The sequence below is a fragment of the Podarcis liolepis genome, assembly GCF_965112155.1.
Source record: "Podarcis liolepis genome assembly, chromosome: 7".
Taxonomy (NCBI): domain Eukaryota; kingdom Metazoa; phylum Chordata; class Lepidosauria; order Squamata; family Lacertidae; genus Podarcis; species Podarcis liolepis.
Genome location: NC_139561.1, coordinates 63,478,981 through 63,504,617, shown reverse-complemented (window position 1 = coordinate 63,504,617; position 25,637 = coordinate 63,478,981). Strand labels below are relative to the sequence as shown.

Below are 25,637 nucleotides of genomic sequence, written 5' to 3'. Positions count from 1 at the left end.
TCTTCTGCTGCTGCTGCTGCTCCTCCTCCATGGGGTATATCGCCACAAGGCATCGAGATTTGGCTCCCTGACTTGGTGCTAGAGAAGGACGCATGATGACTGGCAGAGTCACAGTACCATCTGCAGCAGTTCTCTTGCTTCTTTTCAGATTTTTGGTCCTACTTGGAGTCTCAGTCCTCCCTGTTCATATTATTTGCTGTGTGATTTTACTTTTCCTTACTTGTCTTCCTCCTCCTCTCCACCCTGCTGTTTTACTTCTCTAAAAATATAAACATTGATAGTTTGTTTTTTGTTTCTCCTTTATTATTATTATTTATAATTATAATTATAATTATAATACTGCTGCCAGTGATGCCACTGGTGTGACCCCCTTCAGATCCAAGTGGGACACAGTAGTCTAGAAAGAGTGGTGCAGACATGAAGAGGATTTGATGAACGTAGGGGTTGCAGGGGGTGGGGTGGACTTGCACATGACTTTTCTAACTGGCCTAACCTCTCCCTTCTCTTCCCCAGATACCCAGAAGGCGCAAGCCAGGCACAAACTCGCTCGAGAGCGACGGGAAGAACGAGCCAAACATCTAGGTAAGAAGCAAGCTTGTGTTTGTGGGGCAGAGGAAGCTTCAGGCCCTCTCCAGGCAACGAAGCTTTCAGATCTTCTGGGACTCTTGCCCAGGACCCTTTGGTCCATCTATCTATTGCACACTGACTGACAGTGGTCTCCAAGGTCTCATACAGGTGAGTGAGAAGGCAGATGAAGAAGGGATCAATCTCTCTGTCCCTCCTCTACCAGTCAACTTAGTTTCTGTGATGGCCATGAAGGAAAGCCGCTTCTTCCACAGCTGGCACACAAAGTAGACTGCCAAAAGGGGCACAGATTGCTTTGTGATTCCTCTGCCAGTCAGTCCACCTGATAGACAGCAGAATGGGTTTTTTTTTACCTGCTAAGAAACTAGAGCCCTGATCCTCCAGGACTCTAAATCACCCAGAGAGCATCTCTGAATAAACAGGGCAGGCTCCCTATGGCAGACATTCAGCCCCTGACATGTGGATGGCAGCAGGATTGGCAACAGGAACATGCAGTAGTGTCCCTGCACCCTCCCACAACAGTAATTCTGCGTGTGCGGAGTCTGGGAGAACATGACTTTGCACGGCTCTTGTATTTTGAGAAAATTCATCTCTCACGTGTATCAAATTGTGAGTGGGAGAGAAATCATCACACTCCTTCCTTCCGTTGGGCCAGCAAGTCTAGACAAACACACAAACTTCAGCCAGTTATGCATCCCCCTTCTGCCCCCGTCATGTGCATCTGTGAGATGTGTTGTAGGTAATGTCTTGGCAAAGAAGATTCCTTTCCCATGCAGTAGACCTCTAGTCATTAATTTTGCTGGGTGCTGCTCTCTGTTCTGCGGCCTCTCTCCTGCTTTCCCTCTGCACCGCACTGCCCACACCATCACTCCCCCTCCTAATACTTTTGCCGCTCCAGTCTAAATCACTTTCCACCCTCATTCCCCCATTGTTTGGCCTGAATGTGTTTTTCAGGCCAGCTTCCCATTCCCTTTGTTGACTGCATTGCCCCTCCCTCCCTCTCTGCTAGTATCCTGATCCACTTTGTTGTTTAGGGTCTTCCCCCCTCTCCCCCCCCCCCAGCTTGCTGTCACCAGCTGTGGGCTTCATTCCTGAAGCTAGGGGTTCAGTTACTGCAACCCACTCCTTGTTTGAGTGAATTCCTGCAGGATTTTCCCTCATTCCTTCCAACTCTCCTGCCAACCCAGCTTTCCATTGCAGATAGGTCCTATTTTTATTTAGCTAAAATATTTGTGCCCTGCCTTTCAAAGTTTGCTTCAAGGCAGCTTGCAAGCATTTGAAAGCATTGTGCATGCAAAATGCATAAAAACAATTAAACGATAACCTTAAGTCAAAGTCAGTTTATTTATATACCATGTCCCACAAAATACAACTGTTCTCTAAAGCGGTTCGCATATTTAAAGCAGTCTAAATGCAGCAGAGTAATAATTGCATAATAAAAAGGAGAATTATCACTGCAATAACGTAACAACATAACACTAAACAAATCAACAATTAACTGTATATTTAACATCCATCAAAATTAAAGTGAGCATAAAGTTCACCAGTCAATAAAGTAAAAGTATCCAATAACTTCACATCCAGAAGTGGCCCCAAAGCATTAGCAATGAGCAACTGCTCTCCTTCATCGTTTATACCAGAAACCCCTCTCAAGAGTTCTTCTGGAAGCAGCTGCTTTATGAAGGCTCCCAGTGCTGGAGGATAGAACAAGGCAGGTGGAAGCAGCCACCTATCCCCTCACCTAACTTTAAAAGTGCAGACATTCTCCTTCTTTACACTACAACCTCTTCAAATCTCCTCCCACCTTCTCCCCCCCCCAAAGTAAATAAATAAAATCCCTAATGAAAAGGCAGGCCTAGTTATCACGAGCATCAGATGAGGTAGTCGGCCTCTTTCTGGACTATTCCCAGGCCTGGCATCAGCACAGAAGCGAATGCCAGGGGCCTGTTGTAGCTAGTGCCAGCTCCCGCTTTCTAATGTTTATTATTATTTTTTAATGGTCCAGCACTGTGAAGTGATGCACTGGGGAAAGTTGTGATCATTGGTCTGCTTCTTAGCCCCAGTGACTCAGGGCTTTGCCCCTGAGGTGCAGGTCGAGGGTACGACCCAGAGGCAGTGGGGATGAGGAAGATGATGGTGGCAGTAATGGCTGTAGTTAAAGGGGAAGGGCCACAGCCCAGTGGCAGAGCATCTGCTTTGAATGGAGAAGGCCCTAGGCTCAAGCGCTGGCATCTCCAGGTAGGGCTGGAAAGCCCTGTCTGAAACCCTGGAGAGCCTTTGCCAGTCACATGGAACTAAATGGGCCAATAGCCTGACTCCGTATAAGGCAGCTTAATTGTTTGGTGAAGGGCCATAGCTCTTGGAGAGCATCTGCATTGTGTGCAGAAAGTCCCAAGTTTGATCCCTGGCGTGTGTAAGCAGCATCAGTATCTGACATCCTAGTGCTCATCAGAGCCCATCAGAGCACATCTGCCCTCCATGCCTGCTGGCTGGATCTGCAACATGCCATCTAAATTTCCCACAATACAGTGGTGCCTCGCAAGATGAAAAGAATCCGTTCTGTGATTCTCTTCGTCTAGCGGTTTTTTCGTCTTGCGAAGCAAGCCCATTGAAAGATTAGCGGATTAGCGCTATTAGCGGCTTTTAGCAGCTTATCTGCTGATCGGATCAGCTGATAAGCGGCTTAGCGGCTTAGAAAAAGGGGGGGAGGAAAAAAACCAGCAGGAACTCGCAAGACATTGTCGTCTTGCGAAGCAAGCCCATAGGAAATTCGTTTTGCGAAGCACCTCCAAAGCGGAAAACCCTTTCGTCTAGCGGGTTTTCCGTCTTGCGAGGCATTCGTCTTGCGGGGCACCACTGTACTCTGCCATTATCAGAGTTTAGTGACTCTTTCCAGTCAGGCTAATGGGTGGGCACATGTCCTGTGGGGAGAGGACATGGCTGGGGAAGAGGTGTGGCCTGGGGAAAGTCCCAGCCTCAGTGGTGTGGCATTTGGCCCCAAGGCCTGTGGATCTCCACCTCTGCCTTGGGGCTGATGGGAGTTGCAGTGCAAAACACCTAGAGGGAGCCAGGTTGGCAAGAACTGTTCTGTTGTATTCTGTCTCAGAATTTCCTTCCCTCTGCATCCAGCCTGCTATACGTTCCCTAGGTAGCAAGCTAAAAGCGATAATAATGTACATTCATTTTAAATAGTTTTTAAAAGCTGAACAAGAGGCCATATCGTTTTAGACAAATATATGGAGGAGAAGATCTGTTAGTGGCTATTAGGTGCTATGAGGCAAATGGTGGGGGGAGGCTGTTGCCTTCATGCTGGGATTGCAAGATTCCTGGAAGGATCTGGCTATAAGCAGGAAGGTGGCAGAGTGTTTGTTTCAGATATATATTCAGATTGCAAGACTTCCACAAAATACTCACCTTCTCTCTGCCTAAGGGACTTGTTGGATGAAATGAAAACCACACCGTTTCCTTGTAATGTAATATGTCCCAGGAGTGAGGAAGCTTGTGTGTGTGTGTGTGTGTGTGTGTGTGTGTGTGTGCGTGCGCGCACGCAGACAAGGCTGGCTATGCACTACATTGCTTTATCTCTTCTGTCTACTTTCCTCCCTCTTTATTCCTTGGTCTTTGCCCCAGTAGCTGCCAAGCGGGTCCTGTGGCTGGAGAAGGAGGAGAAGGCTCGGGTGCTGCGTGAAAAGCAACTGGAGGAGCGGAGGCGGCGACTGGAGGAGCAGCGGGTTCGTGCTGAGAAGCGGCGAGCTGTGCTGGAGGAACGCCAGCGTCAAAAGCTGGAGAAGAACAAGGTGGGCTTGGGGTAGCTTGGGAGCAGGAAGGGAGGCAGGCAGAGGGGAGGAGAGCCGGCAACAAGGCACATGAAGAAGCAAGCTGTGGATTGCAGTGCAACTGCCAGGCAGCAGGAAAAGGAATTACATAGGACAAGGGTAGCTATTAACCTGTGGTGCTCTGCAAATGCATGTTGGACTACAGCTCCCTTCAAAATAATAATACAAAACCAATACAGTCGTACCTCTACCTACGTATCCCTCCAGATACGTAATCTTTGAGTTACGGCCACGGCAAACCTGGATGTGTATACTTCCAGATTTCTTGGCGTGCGCATCCGCAGAAGCGCTCGATCGTGCTGCGTGTGTGCACAGAAGCGTGCCTCAATTTACATTATTTTCAGGGTGCGAACGGACCCCTGGAATGAATTAAGTTCATATCCGGAGGGTCCACTGTAGTATGATAATAATACAGAAAAACAGTGTTTTCTAAGTAATAAAATCCAACAGCATTAAGCAGCAAAATGTCTCTTGTTATAATTCTATTCTCCAGAGATCTGAATTAATTATTTTGACACCTTCAGAGCCTTTTAGTGGTTTGTGGTTTGGAGAGGGACTTTTCACTGGGTGGGTGGGGGGGCACTTTGCTTATGAAATACCTTTTCCAAAAAGGTAAACCAAGCAATGTCATATCCACCTAGAGATCTTGGGGAAGGGTTTTTGTCTCCTCCTTTGTTATTCACTCCATCCAAACCCTTACCTCCAAGGCTCTGAAATGGCAATTGAAGGTTTAGTGTCTCTCACAGAACGTAGAAAGCTGCCTTATCTTCAGTCAGACCATTGGTCCATCTCACTCAGTATTGCCTACAGGCCTACACTGACTGGCAGAGGCTTTCCCAGGATTCAGATGCCAGTCAGATGCTATGGAGATGCCAGGGATTGAACCAGGGGCCTTCTGCACACAACAGCACCCCCCTGCCCCATAGATGATACAAGGCTTGTTTTTACAGGATAGGCAGCTGCCTTATACAGTCAAAGGAATGGTCCACCTAGCTTAGTACTGTCTATGCTGGCTGGCAGCAGCTCTCTAGGGATTCAGACAGAGGCTCTGTCCTTCCTGACTCCTCCCCTTTCCCCTTCTTCATCAGGAGCGATATGAAGCTGCCATCCAGCGCTCAACAAAGAAAACCTGGGCTGAAATCCGGCAGCACCGATGGTCATGGGCTGGTGCCCTGCACCAGGGCTCCCCTGCTCACAAGGATGGTGAGTGGAGACACTTGGCACATGTGCATCTTTGTGTGGGCACAGACATGCATCCACTTGGGGGGGGGGAGCCAATAAATAAGCGCATGTAGGCTGACCAGAGTGAGCTCGATAGGATCACTAATGGTAGCATGGGGAGAGTGGGGCTCACTGCTTTTGCACGTGCATGCGCTTGATCAAGAAGGGGCCTTTGCATGCTGATTTGTAATTAGATTGATTGCAAACCAGCCCTTTTTGCATGGGGGCAGCTGGCCTTGTATTTGCAGCTTGCTGTTCAGTAGGGCCACTAGCCAGTGGATGCTCTGGCATGGTAACTATGGTGTTGGATGCGCTGGTGTGGTGACACCCCTTCCTTGCCTCCTGCTATTCCGAACCTCCCACATCTGTTTCCTCACTTGTTTGCATTTTCTGGACATCAGGTTTTGCAAGAGAGTGACATAACGCAGGTCTTCTTGGGGCTGGGCAGTGAGGCACATGGTGCTGTTGGCTCAGTTGATTTAGTCCACAGGCACTGGCAGCACAAGCTTAGGTGTAAGGCTTTTTTGTAATTCAGGGCACAAACATATAAGGGCTCAGTATCTGCAGAGGAGTTTTCCTTCCCAAGAAGCTATGATTTCTGATCAAAGATAGTTTCGAGCCCTTATGGTTGTGGAGAAGAGCTTGCGAGAGAGTTCGCAGTTTGTTATGCAGGCTTAGCAGGGCTCCCTGCAGACAGCAGACAAGGCAATAATCAAAGCTTGCCTGGTAACCTGTGGTGAGTAACGATTCCCTCCAGGCAATCAGACAGTGAAACTTTGCTAAAATCAGTTTTTTTCTTCCGGGCCATGAGTGATTAGCATAGCTATATCTGGACAGGCAAGCAAGTGAAAATGTTTGTGGACTAGTAATACTTAGGGATTATTGCAGTGCTCAGTTTGGTTTTGAACTCTGAAGTCCTGAGTGGGCTGGGACTAAACCTCCTCCTCCTAATTAGCACTATAAGCACTTTAGAGTGTAAGAAGCACTTTACATGTATTACGGTTTTGGAATCCTTATAGCAGCCTTGTAAGGTAGGTCTTTTGGCCATGACTGCTGTTAAATGGAACCCCCATGATCAGGGGCAGTATACCTCTGAGTACCAGAGTCTGGAAACAAACCTTAGGGGAGAGGGCTGTTGCATTCATGCCTGCTTGTGGGCTTCTTGGAGGCACCTGATTCGTCGCTGTGGGAAACAAGATGCTGGACTTGAATGACCTTTGGCCTGATCCAGTGGGGCTTGCTTTACTTTCTTATGTAGCTCAGTGTTACTGTCCTAGCTGGGAGAGAGGAAGTGGCTTGCCTAAAGTCAGCTCAGTGAGTTTATTGCAAGGGCAAAATTCAATGTGGGAACTTCCTGACAAACAACTCACTCTCCTCTCCTCTCAAGAGAGATCCTCTTCCTATAGAAGCCCTCTGATCAGGAACTGGGGACCCTCCTCCCAAGTCCTATATTTTTACTTGGTTATAGGGCAACAGTTGTGGCCTCCTCTGTTTGGCTCCACCCCTAAGAATCTTTCTTTCATGAATGGAACCTCAACCAATGCAAACTTTTAAAAACAATTCCATATGCAACCATGTGCATGGAGTTGTTCTTAAATGTTTGCTTTGTTTTTTATATATAGAACTGTTTTTAACTGATGTGATACATTTCTTGTTTTACAGTTGTTAACTGTGTGTGTGTGTTTGTGTATGTTATAGTATATTTTATTGCTGTAACCCACTCTGTGACCTTCTGGTGAAGGACGGGTAAGAAATCTCATAAACAAGTTCCCAAACGCTTCGGCTTTTCAGAAAGACCCAAACCATCTCATATTTCCATAGGCATTGGGCTGGTTATGAGTCTCACTTGAGGTTTTATGTATATGTGGATTAATGTAGTGTATTTATTTAATTGGCTTCCTTTGCTTTTTATAGTTTTGATATCACAGAGTATTTCAAATTTTATTAGCTGTGTTCGGTTTTGAGGTAGGAAAGGTCACTAGTCTAAATAAATAGCTAAATACCTTTCTGAAATGATAGGTACTAGGGTTCATGCCTGCTGAGAAACTTGCCCTTCAACCTGGATGTTCTTACCCTTAGTCCTAGATGGACTGAGGTTGGTTGATGGGTGGTTACAATGGTGGCAGAAGGACACTCTATATGTGTTCAAAGTACCTCTTTTAACATTATTTATTTGCTTGTTTGTGACTTTTGTGGCTGAGCAGGGAATCAGTACCCTGTCTCCCCTACTCCAAAACCACAACCGTTACAGCTCATGGGGACTGGCTAAGAGCTTGATCACTGCATGTCTTTTCCAGTGGATTGTAATGACTTCTCACTGTGCCCTAATTGTAATCTACACCTAGTACTGTGACTCTGTACAGGACAGCTCTTCCTCCAGGGCAGGGGCCATACCTTCTCCAAATTGCAGTTTGTTATGACAAGTGAGGCCTGCAACAAAATGTTGTGGCATATCCCCTCCTTCTGAGACAACCTTCCCACTTTAGGGTCCCACAGGCTGCTAGTTTGCAACTCCCATCTTTCCTTGCCATTGGCTGTGCTGGCTGGGGCTGCTATATTGTCCAAGAGGATCTGAGAACCCAAGGTTGGGGAACCTGATCTTAGAGGAATGCTTCCATCTAGAACTCCCGCCAGTCTGAAATATGAGCTTTGTTCTCACCGGGGAGGACTGCATTTTGCAAAAAGAGGACAAATCACATATTTTCCTTCCTCTGTTTCCCCCCGTTTGAGCTAGAAGGGTTTGAGTCAGCATCTTAGGCATTTTACAGCTCCGGGATACTCATTATAAGCTGTTAAGGTAGGTGTGGGGAACCCTAAATTTTGCTAAATTATAATTTCCATAATCCCTAGCCATGTGTGCTGGAGCTGAGGGGAGTTGTAGTTCAGCAAAATCTGGAGGGCCACAGGTTCTCCATCCCTGCTACCAGAGGAGTGAGAGGGGGAAACAAGTCATTGTGGAACTTTCTCTCATGGGGCTGCATCATAGTTCCTTCAAGCGAACTATGCAACAAACTTAATATTTTACTATTATGAGCTACAATCATCTCACATACATATATACCCAGAAAAAAACTCTTTTATTTCCCACAATCTCCTATCAAATTGCTGAGGGCCTGTCCAAATGCCATAGAAATCTCTCTTTGTCAGAAATTTGCCTCAGGGAAAATTTCTTCCACAGTTTACCTCAGAAAATGCAACCAACTGGGGCACCTGCATCTCCAGCGCTTTGCCATCTCTCTCTGTGGACTCTTAAAAAAGTACTAGATTTTAACAAAAGTTGTTGGACCACAGTTAATCTTATCCATTAATTTCAGGTATGACTAACATTGCATCTGACCCTATATGTTTTGACATCAGGCTTTCATCAGTCCTGTCCTTCCCCAGAATCAATGAAAGGCCTACTGAGTGGCAGGTGACTTGGTTGCCATGGCAGCGAACATGGGCTGGTGGGCTTCTGACGGTGATGGTGGGAGTGGAAGGCCTGGCAAAAACTAACTACCAGTATCTACTGAACTATTATAACATCTTAGTAGTTGGGGGTACCAACAACTGCTAAATATTGAGAAAGAAGATCCAGCTATCTTTTGAGGCGTTTGGTTACCTATTCAGGCCCGAATCTCAGCATTGTTGCTTCAGAATGGAGATTCCTTCCTTGGAAAAACACAAATCTTGCCATTTTGATTTGAAGCGTCTTGATTGTTTTCAGCCCAGTTTGTTGTTTGGTGTCTGAACCTGAAGAGGGACACACCTGTGGTTGGGCACAGCTATTTTCTGTACCACAGTCTGGCCTCCATCTTGTATTCGCTGTGATAATGGAAATGTTTAATAATAGCGTTCAGGGATGCCAGGAACCTGGTATTTAAAATCTGCTACTAAGGTCCCAGCCTATATGAATTAATCATGGCAGCTTGATGGGACCTGATTTTGATAAAAGTGCAGCAGGAGCAGGCTATGAATTGGTGCCTGTACTTTCTGCTTTGGATGTGGAAGGAAAGGGTACTAGGCTCTTTATATCTTACCAAACAGGGCGTTTTTGTTTCACAAAACCCAGGATGTACTGCTTTCCTGGAGCTGTACACTCTCAGGCAGTGAATGTGCCAACCCTCCTTGTGTCAGGCTGAGCCTTGGCATGCCATTGAACAAGGTGTGGTAGCGCTGTGGATCATCACGTGAACAGGTGGTGCTGGTCTTGTACCCTTGCAGACACGACACAAGATGGTGCAGGCTGGCGAACCAAACACCACACTCCAAAGCCCCTCCACCAAATGTCTCCGTTCCTTTCCTGCTCCTTCCACTGCATGACCTTTTGCCCTCTGCCGCTGCATGCTAGCATGTCCTCCACTTCCCACCCCCACCGCCCTTAACACCCGTGTGTCTTTTCCCTCTCGTAGGTGCGGGCAGGTGCTCCCTCTCTGCCGTAAATCTCCCCAAACATGTGGACTCTATAATCAACAAGCGCCTCTCCAAATCTTCCGCCACTCTCTGGAACTCGCCCAGTAGAAGTAAGAGACCCCTTGGGGCACCCAGCAGTGCCAGGGTGAGGGAGGGCAAGGGGCGATACTGATTTAAAACCTGTATCCATTCCTATCCCATTGGCCAAGGGCTGGCGAACACGTTTAAAGCAATTATTATTATTTTTTAAGATACCTATAACACCATAAGAGTTGGGGTAGCAATTCCGCCCAAGCACAGAAGTACAGAATTTGGTATTCAGCAAAGAATTCAGCATTGTAAGAACCTCAGCTTTAATTCTTTTTAAAATGCAAGTTTATAGTCCTCCTTTGTGAATATGGATCCTGAACGGCAGGGTATGCAATAGGGAAAGTAAACGGGTAGGTCAGGGTGATAGGCACAGTGATAACAGAGACCCTGTTGTGCTCACATATCTGCAGTATATGGAGAAGGAGGAGAAGGAGAGATTGTGGCTGAACATTAGGAGAAAGATGATGACAATAAAAAGAGCCATTTGACAATGGAACCAATGGTCTAGATAAAATAGAGTTGGTGGGCTCTCCCTCGCTGGCGGTCTTCAAGCAGAGGTTGGACCAAGTCATGTGCCGGGAAGGCTCTCATTCTGGACTTCCTGCAACTAATTCTGATTCTGAGGAAACAAACCACTGCCCCAAATAATCATGGGAACTGTAGTTTGTTAAGCGTGCTGAGAGTTGTTAGGATATCCCTATTCTTTTCAGTGAGTTATAGTTCCCAGAGTGGTTTAACAAACTCGCTTTTCCCAGAGAACACAGAGTAAGTGCCTTGGTGCCAGGCTCCATGCAAGACGATGGGGCACAAGGCAGCCAGGTGCTGGATTTGGGCTGGGAGAGGGTCTGAGTAGGCAACGTGCTCAGATCTACCTCTTATGCAACACTAGGTTGCACCTTTTAGCCTGCAATATCAATGTGCTACTTTCACAGCCCAGCCCCTATGCTTCATTACTAACGCTGGTCTACTCTCCAAGGTTGGTTCTAAACTGTTCCTACTCTTCACCTCAGCCTAACTTCAACCTGCAATATTAACACTGGACTACAATGTAAAGGCTGTTATTTGAACACTTGCTTTTCAGCTATATTCTTGCCATATTAGTTGCTCCTTTCCTATAGCTAATCCTAGGTTTGACGCCAGATAAAATAACCAGCCCTGGTCCGAATGATTCTTCCTTCCTGCTTGTCTGCCTTCCATTTTTTAAAAATAAAAAAATAGATATAGATACCACCAAATATACCAAAATCATTGAAAACAAATAAGTACTGTACTATAAAAGCAGCATTTAAAAGAAATGAGATAAGAATAAAAAGGTAAAGGTACCCCTGCCCGTACGGGCCAGTCTTGACAGACTCTAGGGTTGTGCGCTCATCTCACTCTATAGGCCGGGAACCAGCGCTGTCCGCAGACACTTCCGGGTCACGTGGCCAGCGTGACAAGCTGCATCTGGCGAGCCAGCGCAGCACACAGAAACGCCGTTTACCTTCCCGCTAGTAAGCGGTCCCTATTTATCTACTTGCACCCGGGGGTGCTTTCGAACTGCTAGGTTGGCAGGCGCTGGGAACGAGCAACGGGAGCGCACCCCGCCGCGGGGATTCGAACCGCCGACCTGGCGATCAGCAAGTCCTAGGCGCTGAGGTTTTACCCACAGCGCCACCCGCTGAGATAAGAATAGCAGTATTCAAAATCAACCAATTGGTTAGATAATAGTAAATGAGTTTAAATCCTGCCCTTTGAAAGGCAAGCAAGGATGGAGCCAGGCAGGTGTTCATGGGGAGAGTGTTCCATAATCTAGGTGTTCCTGCATCAGGGTTGGAGACCCTGTGGCCCTCCAGGTGTAGGATGTCCAGCTATCATGGTCGGTGGCCACACAATCTAGGTCAGATTGGGGGGAAAGTGGTTGAAGATGGAAGAAGCCAGAATTGAGGGTGGGTAATATGGATGGAGGTGGAGATGCTAACCAGGTGTTGGGACATCTGTGGCATTGAGCCATCCGGACTCTTGCTTGCTGACAAGAGGAACAGTTAAGAAAGCTGGTTTTCATATAGTGCTTTCTGAGTATTCAAAATGGTTCATGCATACTATCACAGTTGTCCTTAAAAGACACTTGAGAGGCAGGGTGACATTATTGTCCCCATATTTCAGATCAGGTGGGTTGGCCTGAGGTTAAGAAACTAGGACATTTCAATAGCCTGCCTGATTAGCTTGTGGCACAGAAGTGCTGTCTGGGGCTGATGGAATTTGTAGTCCAAAACATCTGGAGGGCAACGGGTTGGAGAAGGCCTGTCTGTTTTATCTCAGTAATGCCAAGTGTGAGTGCCACTGGCTCCCCAAGGTCTCAGCTAGAGGCTGGGCAGTTACCTGAGCCTTTCCACCCCAATGAACTTTTAGCTGGAGATGTCAGGAATGAGTCCGTGCAAAACAAGCATACGTGACCACTGGTGCCCTTTGCAGAAGAACCTCTCGAACACACACACACAGAGCGCTGACTTGCCACTGATCTTGGACACAGTCCTGAGATATACTTGCTCCACTTACTGCTCTTTCTACGCCCTTCCCAAGTCTCTCTCTTTCTCTCTGTGCTGCAGAGGATAGTATTTTCCCCCCTAGTTGTTTTGTTTCCTAGTTGCTTAGTGATGATTAAAAATACCCTGGCCATCTGAACAAGATTCCGGAAGAGGCTAAGTGAACAGCAGAGTGAGGAGAGGCCTGTGTCTGAGTCAAGAGGGGCCTGCAAAGAGAACCATTAGCCTCAGAAGGATTGTCCATGTGGAATGTAGGGTTGGGTGGTGCCCCCCACCCGCGGAGAAGGGGCTTTACCCAGGGAAGAGTAGCATCCCATTCAAGGCTTTGAAAAATATATTTGTGTTATTTGTTACTCCTCTCCACCCCAACCCCAAAATTCCTCTGTTCCAAGTGATCGTTGAGAACTGTCTCTATTTTATCTGATTTAATATAATCTTTTTTAAAAAAAACAAAACAAGTTATGCTGTAAGCTTGGTACAGGAAGCAGTTCCTACAATATCTGACAACACAAAGATGAAATACCCTACCAAAAAAAAGTTATGTGGTATTATTTAAAGTGAATTTAAAATCTGCCCAACTGTGACCATTGAAAATAAGGATTTCTTTCTGGAATATGCTTGAGTCCCATTGTGGGATATGTCGTGTTCATACTTAAGCTCCATACCTTTTGCTTCCTTCCCCCACTTTGATACTGCAAACATCACATTTGTCAATATTGTGACTTGCTGCCTACTGGCTCAATCCGTACACTGAAGACTTTATCAAGTGCTCCTGGTCCAAATCTTAATATGTGTCAATATTGTTTGCTAAATCGTCTTCCTTGCCCTGAAAGTCAACTTGTCACTGCAGAGTCCTTTTACTCCTGGGGGGGGGGATGGCTTTGGTTAGTTTCTCAACCAAGTGGACCTAAGTACAAGCCCTGCATCTGGCAGACACCTCTCTCTCTTCTGAACTGTTCCTCTGCAACCAGCCCTGCATTTTGCTTAGGAAACAAAATGCCTTGTATTAGGTAGGCTTGGTCCCTGGCCTACTTTTGAGGAGAAAGTGATTCTGGAGTTTGTGCCTTGTTTGGAAGTCACCTGGAAGAAAACAACGAAATGGCACCAAGACTCCCCTCAACTGAAAGCTGGAGGCTGAAGCTGGGCCTTGCCGAGTTGTTGAAACTGGAACTAGCAGGTCTTGGCCTAACTAGGAGCATTTTGTCTCCCTTTCCCCCACCAGATCGTAGCCTCCAGCTCAGCCCCTGGGAGAGCAGCATCGTGGACCGACTCATGACGCCAACACTGTCTTTCTTGGCACGCAGCCGGAGTGCTGTGACACTTGCCGGCAACGGCAAAGACCAGGGTAAGTGGGAGCAGATGAGGGAACTGAAATGATATTGAGGGGGAGGACTCGTCCCATCTCTGGTTCAACACTATCACGACTGGGTGGGGATAGTTCTTTTCTGCCAGGGCTGGCCCAAGACATTTTACTGCCTGAGGTAGAAGAGCAAATGGCACCACTCACCCACCCACCCACCAACCAACCAAGTCAAGGTGATTTGAACACCAAAGACCAGCCAAGGCTCTCTCTCAACACTGGCAGAAACAACAAAAAAGCAGTGATAAATTACATAATTTAATGATATTTGTGACACCTAAAATCCGCTGCCTGAGGCAGCTGCCTCACTCTGCCTAATGGTAGAGCTGGCCTTGATGCAGCACCTTTGCTGTTCTGCTAAACCCCTTCGTAAGTCCCACACTTTGAATCCTCCACCCTCTTCTTATAAGCATGTAACCCCTCCCCTTTGTCCCATTTAATTGGTGGGGGAAAGAGACATCCTTTTACTGCTAACCATTGTGCCAAGTGAGTATGAAACACAACTAGCATTTCATTTGTTTTCACCCAACTCTGATCTTTATTCATTTACAAAACTTGTATCCCAACTCCCCCCCCCCCCCGCTTTTTAAAAGCAACCTCCATGTGGCTTACAATTTGAAAGCAGGAACAGAACATCATTAATTAAAACAGTATAAAATCAGTGCTACAGTGTAGCAAGGATAAAACAGTGGTGTAATGAAGGGTATCAGCCAGATGAATTTAGCATGTTTCATCAATATTTCTAAAGCAGCTGTATTAGTACTTCGTATTTCAGAATGGGATATTTTAGAAGCAAAATTAAGGAATGCTGATTATGCTTAGCTTGCCCTCTTTTCAGTACATTGGACTCAGCTACATTAGTAAAGAAACAGCGATTTGAATGCACTATAAACATGCAACACCAGATGGCACCAGAGAGCAGGAAATTTTGAAACATGATTTTCCAGAGAGGTTTTTTTTTCTTTGGTTATAATGATCTAATTTCTGAGTTATTTATAGGGTGTGTCCCCCCACCCAGCCCATGGGTCTAGATCCACCTATTGTCCGTAAAGGTTGTGAGTGGGAACAAAGTAGTATCTCTGTATTGTCAGATTTCATTTACAGACTTTTATTTGCAAATAGTTTTATCTTTCACCTGTGCTTTGGAACTCCCTGCCTAGTGTCCCACATTCTATTGTTTTAGATGCCTGCTGAAAACTTATTTTTATTTCAGCAGCCCTACCCAGGCACACCATTTACTTATATGTGTTTGTTCTGTGTGTGCGCGCGTATATGTTTGTGGGTATCAGCTGTGCTTTATCTACAATTGTATTATGTATTTCTCTTAGTGCGCTTTGTGATTAAGCAGTTCATAAATCGTTCTAAATAAATAAAATACTCTTGGGCCTTCTTGTGCTCTGCTCTCTGGCTGGCCTATTGACAACTCCTCTCTTTCTCTTGTTCCAGCAGTACCTGTGTGCCCCCGCTCAGCCTCTGCCAGCCCCCTCAGCCCCTGCAATAATCAGCGCCTGCATCATCGCTGTTCAGAGCGACGGCGGCCAGCAACCAGCAGCCCTGATGTGACACCCCGGCGCAAGGCTGAAGCCTCCCCTGTGAGTGACTGTGTGCTCTTTCCCTCTCTCTCTCTCCCCCACATCCCCACCACTGATGAGCCGCCTATGCCCATGTTCATGACATAGGATGCTCTTTGAACATTTTGTATTTGAGCCTGACTGTCGTTGTCTTTGTTGGTGCTTCTACCAATCGCTCACTCCCTCTACGCTGCCTCATTTCCTCAGAAAAAGAAGGAGAAGAAGGATAAAGATCGGGAAAACGCCCAAGAGAAAAACGCCCTAGCGCTTCGCAAACGCAAGTCTATGCCGTCATCCCAGCCTCGCCAGCCGCACACACCTGAGAACAGGTAGGAGGAGCTCCTAGGGTGGGTGTGTGTGGTTCTGCTACTCCATCTTCACTTGAGATTTGGCAGATCTTAGTTTAGCACTGCCAAGCAGGGCTCTCTGCATCAGGCTTTGCAGCAGTGCTGTTCCCTACCTATCCTCAGGAACATCAGGACAGTAGCCATGGTTACCTTTATTTAGGCACGGGGAACCTCAGGCTCAGGAGCTAAATGCTGCCTTCCAGACCTCTCTGTCCGGCCCTTGAGACTATTCTCCAACTCGGCCTCTTCCTCAGGCCACACCGCTGACGAGCCATGGTCCACACTCCCCTCCCATTCTTCTGCTGGGCTTGACCTTATTCTTGACATGTAACAATGGCTCTTGCTTGGATGGATGGACAGTATAGACACCTCTTGACTATTTTGGGTGGTCTACTAGAATCACACCCATTGTCCCACCGCCACTGGCATGAAGCACCTGGAAGGCAACGCATGAAGGAATATAGCCCCCAAGCTAAAAAAAGCTTCCCCAGTTCTGCTGTTAGGCTGTGGCCACATACTGAGTGAACTAGGAATAAGTTTACCTTTGCCCTCACTGGTTCTTGGTAATTTGGGCCTAGCCTGGCATCAGGTCAGCAGGACAGTGCTGGTTGGTTGGTAAGGTGCAGCAGCTTTTCCTTTCCCATCTGACTGTGTGTCTTTGTGTTCCAGCAGCCCAGGCCCCAAGCCCAGGCCTGCATCTCCAGCTGTTGCCAAGCAACGCCCAGCCTCACCTAGCACAGGCCCTGGTTCTCCCCATCGGGCAGGCCTGAATCGCAGCGCTCAGTCCTCGCCCAAAGTGCGGCCTCGCAGGGAGCACGAGGGGCAGCCAAAGGTCCGTGAACGCAAGGATGAGCAGAAGGAACGAGGGTCAGCCTCCCCTGCTCCAAGTGAGACCCCCAAGGTCACGGGGAGCAGCGAAACAGCACAAGGTGATGCGATATCCTGCTCTCCATTGTGGAGGGATTTTGAGTGAAGGTCGTTTTCTCTTCTTAGGGAGGTGTTCTAACCACATATTGGTATTCCGCTGACATTTGAAAAGTCACTGGCATTTCCTTGGTCCCTTGAACAAGTCCTGTTTCAATTGCTGTGTTGTTTTAAATAAGATTGATTTATGGCATATCTTAATTACCGGTGTTTTATTGTTTATTACGAATGTTTTCATAGCAAGTAAAATTTATATCCTGCCCTTCCTCCAAAGAAGGCCAGAGTGGCAAATATGTCAGTACTAAAACAATACAATCAAAGCTTCTAAAAAGTGTTTAAAGAGCCTTCTAAAACCAGGTGAAAACTCCTAAAAACCATCACCTCCTCTCAAAACTAATAATTTCAGGGTTGCCAGGGACAAGTCTTTCAGCCAGCCAATGCCTGAGTAAACAGAAATGTTTTTAAATTCCTCCTAAAAGGAGGCAGACCACCTGGGAAGCACCACCAAGAAGGCCCTGTGTTGCATTTCACTGCCAGCCAGGCAGCTTCCCAGTGGGAGCACCACCAACAATTAATTGTAATGTTTTATTCGTTGTGTATTTTAATTATGAATGTTTCTGTTTTTAGTTATTGTGTAGCTGGTTTTCATGCTTTGTAAACTGCCTAGAAGCCTTCTCTGCCATTGAACAGTACATAAATTAAAATTCAGTGAAGATGACAATGTGTTTGGGGCTCTGCAGATGCTGCCGCTCCCTCTGGGGCTGCGAGTCCAGTGCCAGCTCCTCCTCCTCCTCCTCCAACTCCAGGCAAACCCATGGCAGGCACCACAGACCGAGAGGAAGCTGCCCGGCTCTTGGCTGAGAAGCGGCGTCAGGCACGGGAGCAGCGGGAACGAGAGGAGCAAGAGCGCAGGGAGCAGGAGGAGCAGAAGCGGTGAGTCCCTGGGTTGAGATTGATCAGCCATTTAGACGTTCAGGTTTCTAGACCTTATGATGTTCATTGTGCAGGTGGAGCATAAAGCTGGTGAAATCCTAGAATCCCAGATGAAGCTGAGGCGTAAGAGGCATTAGCCGCCCCCCCCCCACTTCCCTTGGAGGCAATGTTTTGCTGGCATATTGTCCCCACAACCCACCAGTCTTTTGGTCTCCACGTTGTTGCCTCTTCACTTTCTACCAAGTTCTTGTTTAAAGATTTCAGTTTCTTTTGAGGGGGAAAGGGAAGCAGAATAAATAAATAAATGCAAGCATCTCCATTAGGCTGCAAGATGTGGGCTTTATTGGCAAATCATTTAGGGGTTTTCAGTAGAGAATTTGGATTCATGTTGTGCACAGGGCACATGCAACAGGTTGAGTGAGGGCTTGGTTTAGCTTTATTAAATTTGTTCATTGGCATCCCACAACCAAAGGAAGCTCCAAAACAACTTGCAGAAAGAGAAATACAGTGGTACCTCGGGTTACATACGCTTCAGGTTACGTACACTTCAGGTTACAGACTCCGCTAACCCAGAAATATTACCTCGGGTTAAGAACTTTGCTTCAGGATGAGAACAGAAATCGTGCTCCGGCGGCACGGCAGCAGTGGGAGGCCCCATTAGCTAAAGTGGTGCTTCAGGTGAAGAACAGTTCCAGGTTGAGAACGGACCTCTGGAACGAATTAAGTACTTAACCAGAGGTACCACTGTAAAACCTTCAAGTACAAGCAATGGCAATCTATCCTGTAAAATAATGCAAATTTACTAAAAGTGTCCATCCAATTAAAAGCAAATATAGCCACACCTCTTCAAAACAAATGTCAACACCACAAAATAGCTACTGAAAGCCAAAATCATTATTGTTCTCCAGATGCCTGTGATTAAATAAATATGTGCCGGGGAAACCTCCCTGTGGAGATCATTCCATAATCGGGGGAAGGGGTGGGGCTTTGACAGAAAAGGCTTGTTCTCTTATTGCCACCCTCCAACTCTTGAAGTGGGCACACTGAGAACCCTGAGAGATGTTTCACTTGTGTTTATCTTGCAAACCTGTTTTCAGGCCCTTGAATGATAATAACGCAGTGCATTTGACCACATGTATATTCCATCATTGTCCAGATCTCTGGAATTAGGGCAAAATATTCCCAGAGCAGGGGATGTGGCTTCCAGGCAGCCCAGTCTTAACATAATATCAAATCCCATTTTTTTGTGCTTTCCCCCCAGTATAGAGGAAGGGCTGAAGGGCAAAACACCTGCTTTTCATACAGATCTCGGGTTCAATATCCGGTATCCCTAGGTAAGGCTGGGAGAGACCTCATCTGAAATCCTGGAAAGCCACTATCCATCAGTGTAAACCAGGGCCGGCCCACCCATGAGGCAAAGCGAAGCAACTGCCTTAGGCAGCGGGATCCAGAAAGGCAGCAGATACCAATGTAGATCTTTCTCCCCCACCCCCCTTGTTTCTGATGTAGATCTTCACTCACCCCTTTTTCCCTGGCGGGGAGGAAGGTGCCATTTTGTGGTTCGCCTCAGGTGTCAAAATGTCTTGGGCCAGCCCTGGTGTAAACAAAATACTAAGCTAAGTGGACCAGTGGCCAGACTCCATATAAGGCAACTTCCTATGTTCTCCCCGTGGAAGTGGGAGGGTGGATGGGCCCGAAGCAGCTGTTGTAATGGTGGTGTTTGGTACCCTTAGGCGCCTAGCGGAGGAGCGGGCTCAGCAGGATGCCAAAGATCGGCTACAGCAACAGGCTGAGCTCGCCAGGTTGGAGGAGGAGCGGCGGCAGCAGGAGGAGGAGCGGGCCCAGCAGGAGGAGCGCGAGGCCCAGGATCGGGCCCGAGCTGAGCAGGAAGAGCAAGAACGGCTGCAGAAACAAGTGTGTTTGCTGGGTTTTTTATTTGCTGCTTCTCAGGGACTGCAAGAAACAATATAAAACAGTTTTAAACAGTTTTAAAAACTTACAGTTAAAAAATTACCTCTAGGTAGGGACGGGAGAGACCCTGTCTGAAGTCCTGGAGAGCCACCGCCTGTCAGTGTATACAGTACTAAGCTAAATGGACCAATGGTCCGGTCTACGGTAGATCAGGGGTGGCCCTATCATTGGGAAAACTGAGATGGCTGCCTCAGGTGGCAAATGCTGGAGGGCAGGCAGGGGTTGGCAAGATGTTGGAGAGCAAGGCATCATGCAGCCTGTGCTGCACCTCCTATGCTAGGCCACAGACTGCTATGGGGCACTTTGATTGTGTAAACCTAGATTTTATGGTCTTTGCTTGAATCCCTCCAGCAAAATAATCCCATGCTAAAGGCACCCTAAGACTCAAGTGCCAGTCTGGTGATACTTGGTACATGAAATTGTGTGAGTGTGTGGACATTTTTGCCTCAGATGACAGAATGTCTTGGACTGGGGCTGTAATGCAGGGTTGGTGTGCTTTTCAAGGGAGAGGGTGCTTTCAGGCACTTGGGGGCATTTTAGGGAACCAGGCAGGATGGAGAAGCACTGCCATCTAGTGGTAGCAACTGGTTACATTTTCTAGTGTGGAAATTACGTTTTGATTCCCTATGAATTTAGGGGAGTGGGTCCCTGCAATTTCTCTCTTTGATTACCGTGTTGAGCCCCATGTCCCTGGCAAGCAAATTAGGATAGGTGTGATTGAAGTGTACACACTTGCTGTGATTTAACCAGCAAATTCAGGTTGCATGATTTGTTTTGACTTCACCCAAATGTATGAACTTCTTCTGTTGGCTGCAGAGGGAGGAAGCAGAGGCCCGTGCACGCGAGGAGGCCGAGCGCCAGCGGGTGGAGCGTGAAAAGCATTTCCAGCGGGAAGAACAAGAGCGGCTGGAGCGGAAGAAGGTGGGTGTGCCTTTCTCTGCAGGGGTGTGGGGGGGGGTGACTGAACAGCCCAGATTGGCTGGATAGGCGGAAGAAAGAGAGAAGGCAGCTGTCTCACTTTGCCCAATGGTAGGGCCGGTCCTGCACAATTGCAAAATGCAAAGTGATCACTTGTACACTACGAGCAAATGCTTGCGCTGCTTCCTCCCACTCCCAGTTGGCACCCATGACTGAGAAAGTGGCAAATGTTTGTCTCTGAACAGGGATAATGTCTGACAACCTTCTTCCTCCTCTTTCTCTCTGCAGCGGTTGGAGGAGATCATGAAGAGGACACGAAAAGCAGATGGAGCTGATGCCAAGGTGAGTCATTCTTCAGAAAACGGGTCAGGGATGACGTCTTTTTATTTAATTTATGTCTTGCCGTTCTTCCATCATGGACCCCCAAGGCTGCATACGTGTGGTTCTCACAAGGTCCCCCACCCAAGCACTGACCAGACCTTGACATGCTTAACTTCAGCAAAGCCTCAGGTGCCTTCATACCCCAAGCCCTAGGGCTGGCTTGCCCTTAAGCAGGTGGTGAGCCAGTTTGCTGGGCCAAGGGACTTTGGTACCTGAAGCAGAACATGCAGTTGGCAGCCCTCATTATTAATGATACACCAACTGCTCTTGCACAACACCTCTGAGTGTTTCTATGGTACTTTTGCAGGAGGGCTTTTCGGATCTGACCTCAGTGCAACCCATAATCTGCCATCTCATGGTCAGACACTCTCTGGGCCCTTGAGCTCTTCATCCCAGGGACCTTTGCAGGACCTCCTGGAAGGCAAGGCGGGCCTACTTCTACCCCAGGAAACAAAACAGGCCAAGCTTAACTTCTCCAGTGTGCTTGTTCTAGACCTGCTCTCTCCGTGGCCTCTGGGACAGGGTGACAGTACAGTAGTCAGTCAGTCAGATTTACTTGTTCATCACAAAAATACAAAGCCAGTGTGGGCTGTAATCTATTGGACATGACTAACGTAGTTCCATTTATTTCATAGGGTCCATTTATTTCATAGAGTTAAATTTTGTTAGAAGTACATTTCAGTAGGGGACGTGGGTGGCGCTGTGGGTTAAACCACAGAGCCTAGGACTTGCCAATCAGAAGGTCAGTAGATAAATAGGTACCACTCTGGCGGGAAGGTAAACGGCGTTTCCGTGCACTGCTCTGGTTCACCAGAAGCGGCTTAGTCATGCTGGCCACATGACCAGGAAGCTGTACGCCGGCTCCCTCGGCCAATAAAGCAAGATGAGCGCCACAACCCCAGAGTCGGTCACAACTAGACCTAATGGTCAGGGGTCCCTTTACCTTTACATTTCACTAGAAGTACATTTTAGCATTTTTGGTCTCCAGCACGCAGGACCCCCCTTCTCCATGTTGTACAGTGAAATTACAGCTGATCCTTTGAGCTGCTAAAACAACATAGGAACCTTATATGTAGTGTATTTATCCCTATCCATGAACAAATACAGTAACAGATTTTCTCCCTCTTACTACCTGGAGAATCGGGCAAATTTAACAGTTGGCATTTGTTTTTGCAGAAGAAAGACAACAAGAAACTTGTGAATGGGAAGGAAGGGAAACAAGAGGGTGAGGCAGACACAGGTGAGAACCACCCCTTGTACCAGATGCTCTGCTAATTATGAAAGGGCAGGATCACAGGCTGGTTTGGGAATCTGGCCCCCTGCAGTTCTGAATCCAGGTCCTAACTCCAGGATATTGCCCACTCTCTAGTCAGCTATACTTTTGTCCAGGTTGTGTCCATAACAAATAGTCATGGAGTCATGGAGCTGCAGTCACAGGTAGCAAAGACCTGACTTGCAAGCATCTGGACACAGACAGTGAGATGGGCTTGACCAGGAAGAGGGCATAACTTGACCAAGGAAGTCTTTGTAGCACTTCCAAGCAATTGAAAAGGTTTGTAGCAAACGAGTTGAAGCCTGAGGCTGCCTCAGAGGGTTGCATGGCTGAGGTCTCTGTCCCTGGATTCAAAGGCCTCTTGTAGCCTGTAACAACCTCTTTTCCTACATTCCCAGATGGAGAAAAGCGCCCTGGAAGCCTTCCCAAGGAAGAGGAGCTGCCCGAGATGCAGGCGTCAAGTCCAGCCGGTCGCAAGGGGCCAGCCCCTGAGGGGACCCAGCACAGGTACCACCTACAGCAGGAGTGACGTGTTCTTAGCTCACGTTGGTGCCAGTTCCTCTGTTACAGGAGCAGCATAGTTGCTACTTCCCTGAGATCTTTCCTACACCAAAATGAAGGAATGTGTACATGGCAGGCCAGAGGGAGAGGGGATCTCATGTGCGAAGGACCACCAGGGGCAGGAGAAGCATCTGTAGTGCTACTCTTCCCCAGGTCTTCCTGTCCTTCTTTCTCATGGTTGTGTGACCTGTGGACTTTGTGGGAAGCAGAATAAACCAAGCGACAGAGAGGGATTTTAAACACATTGCCGGGAGATGGTTTATTATAGCCTCGCCCAAGATGTTTTGGGCTAAAATTCTCTTCAGCAGGCTGATGGGAACTGCAATCCAAAACAACTGGAGGGCACTAGGTTGGGAAAGGGTAGTTTATTGTAACACAGACCACAAGACCAACATTCTTTGGATCACCAGAACCTTTATCTAGCCTTAAGACTAGACATTCTCACATGGTCGCGCCTAGGAAATTCCAGTGGGGACAAACATTTGTAGGAGTTGTTGTGCTTTTCCCATGGTGCTGTGTCTGCATATTCTGCCAATTACTGAATACTTTATTCAGAATACACAATTCTGAATACTTTCCTTTAAAAAAAAGCAGGTTACTAGTCCTTATGGTTGCAGATAGGCCAAAAAGAAGTGGACAGTGCTTGGTGTAATCTCAGAACCCAGATGGAGAGTTAGTGCGTGTGTGTGTGTGTGTGTGTGTGTGTGTGTGTGTGTGTCTTACCAGGAGCAGAGCAGATTGTGCAGTGTGTGCAACTTGAGGAGGGCTTGATTTTGATTGCAGTTTTCCACTCTGTGATACAGGATTTTCTTCTTTTTTTGTTGTACACTGCAACCTGCCCACCTTGCTTTCTTCTTCCCTCCTTGAGACAGGCCTTTGCTTGCCGCATCTCCATCTGACACCCTCTCCTCTCTTTTGGTTGCAGCTGTCCTGTGGCTCCTGCCCTGTCCCTGGTGAACGGCCTGCAGCCCAGCAAGCACGAGAACGGCTTTTCCTCCCCCAAGGAGCCCAGCGGGCGGGAGCACCCCGTGAGCATGGCTGGCGAGCCCATCCTGCCTTTTGCCAACAAGGAGCCCTTCCTCAGCAAGGCGGTAGCAAAGCCCCCACAGATCACAGGTGAGGGGCTGCCCCTTCTTTGTCCAGCAACGTTCAGGAGCTTTAAGCAAGTTAAAGGGCGTGTTTCATATGCAAAAAACTAGCCCATCAAATGCCCTGAATAGAGGCAGTGGCAGGCAGGCAGGCAAATGGTCTGGAAGTCAGTGCAGAGGATGTGAACTTTTATTGGGATCAAAAGGTCCTTAAGGTCCCATGGGCCCAAGTTGTTCAGGGCTTTGTGAATTAGCACATAACCTGGCCTAGTAGTAAACATGGTCCGCCTAACGCAGCATTGCCTGTTACACTGATTCCAGAAGCCAAGGCTTATTGGTGCTTGTGAAAAGCCATAATCAGTTCCTAAATGGCAGGAGCTAAGCAGCTGGTTTTGGCCGATTCTTTTTTGGAGGCAGGAGGCAGGCTAGAAGATCCTCTGCAGCTCTTCCAAGTCCCTCTGATCCCTTTTTAACTTCTTTCTCTCCTGCAGAGGTTCTGTAAAGCAGCGACGCCACCCTCCCCCACCCCAAAGGATGGGTGCAAACAAGGTGCCAACTCCAGGCTAGCTCTAACCAGAAGATCAGCCCAAGGCTCCCCAACCTGCAAGGATCGAGGAGGTGTCAGGAGCCAGGCTGGGGGCGGCCCAGCCCCACGGACTCTTCTCTTTTCTCTTACTGTTCTCATTTTATGATTATGATTATTTTTTTAATATGCACCTTATCAGACTGACCCTCAACCCATAGCTCATCCCAGACGATATAATCACATAGTTATTTAACTGGCTGGGTACAAAGGATGTTAATAATGTACATAAACTTCAGTGTTAGCATGGGATTACGCAAGCAGTTACCTCTGTGGTATCGCTGCCCCAAAACATGTATTCATGGGAGATGCCTTTGGTGGGTTACTTTTTTTAAATGTGGGCTGAGTCATGGCAGGGGAGATTGGATCCCTTGTACACGGTTGGGGTCTGTGTGCAAGAGTGTGCGTATGTGTGTGTGTGTGTGTCTGCCTGTTACAGCCAATGGAAAGCGTCTAGATTTCTAATTTAAACTCTCACTATTGGTCCCAGCCAGAATACCTGCAGGAGTGTGTGTGTGTGTGTGTGTGTGCGCGCACCATTAGCCACTCAACTGCCGTTGTCCTACACACTGTGCTTTTCTTGGGTGCTGCTGTTTCTGTGTGTGTATGTGTTTCGTGTGTGCGATGGCTGGGGCTGTGTTTCGCTCAGAGTCATTGTGACAGTATTATGCATCTGAACAACCTTTTGTGGACAATAAAATGGAGAAATGGCAGGTGACATCTCTTCTTTGGGCTGAATGTTTACAGGCTGTGCTGGGTTTACCTGCTGGAAGGACTGGGACAGTAAGCAACCTCACGCCACCTCCAGGACAGTTTGCTCCTACAGTTTACAGTGGTTTGGAGCTATGGGACAGTAGCCATGTTCTCCATCCCAGGCCACTGGGATGGAGCAATTCAGACCCTGGAGACAGGTAGAGAGAAGCAGATGGAATAGTATGCACACAGCCTCAGTAATTTTGATGCTCTGGTGGTCAGTTTAGACAGTTACCAGAACCAAGTGGCTTTTCCTGAACAGTACCACTTCAGTATGAAGAGGAGAAGGAAGTGGAACTTTTCTGGAGTTTTCTGTGGGGGCGGG

General features: G+C 47.6%; 1 protein-coding gene across 22 annotated transcripts in view; it reads left to right on the top strand.

Moving 5' to 3' along the window:
- Nucleotides 1-25,272, top strand: part of MAP7D1 (MAP7 domain containing 1) — a 54,679-nt gene extending 29,407 nt beyond the window's left edge. For 3 of the 22 annotated variants that reach the window (XM_083511749.1, XM_083511732.1, XM_083511739.1), the window contains exons 3-18: nt 514-582; nt 4,219-4,382; nt 5,510-5,624; nt 10,034-10,144; nt 13,872-13,994; nt 15,456-15,601; nt 15,788-15,909; nt 16,597-16,856; nt 17,592-17,784; nt 19,518-19,698; nt 20,572-20,676; nt 20,962-21,015; nt 22,231-22,294; nt 22,726-22,834; nt 23,814-24,004; nt 24,468-25,272. In XM_083511749.1, coding sequence (XP_083367875.1) covers nt 514-582; nt 4,219-4,382; nt 5,510-5,624; nt 10,034-10,144; nt 13,872-13,994; nt 15,456-15,601; nt 15,788-15,909; nt 16,597-16,856; nt 17,592-17,784; nt 19,518-19,698; nt 20,572-20,676; nt 20,962-21,015; nt 22,231-22,294; nt 22,726-22,834; nt 23,814-24,004; nt 24,468-24,478 — 2,018 coding nt within the window. In that variant the 3' untranslated portion in view covers nt 24,479-25,272. Of the gene's footprint in view, nt 1-513; nt 583-4,215; nt 4,383-5,509; nt 5,625-10,033; nt 10,145-13,871; nt 13,995-15,455; nt 15,602-15,787; nt 15,910-16,596; nt 16,857-17,591; nt 17,785-19,517; nt 19,699-20,571; nt 20,677-20,961; nt 21,016-22,230; nt 22,295-22,725; nt 22,835-23,813; nt 24,005-24,467 lie in introns of all 22 variants that reach the window. The other 19 variants (XM_083511750.1, XM_083511743.1, XM_083511740.1 and 16 more) reach the window with 11 other exon arrangements.
- The last annotated feature ends 365 nt before the right edge of the window (nt 25,273-25,637 follow it).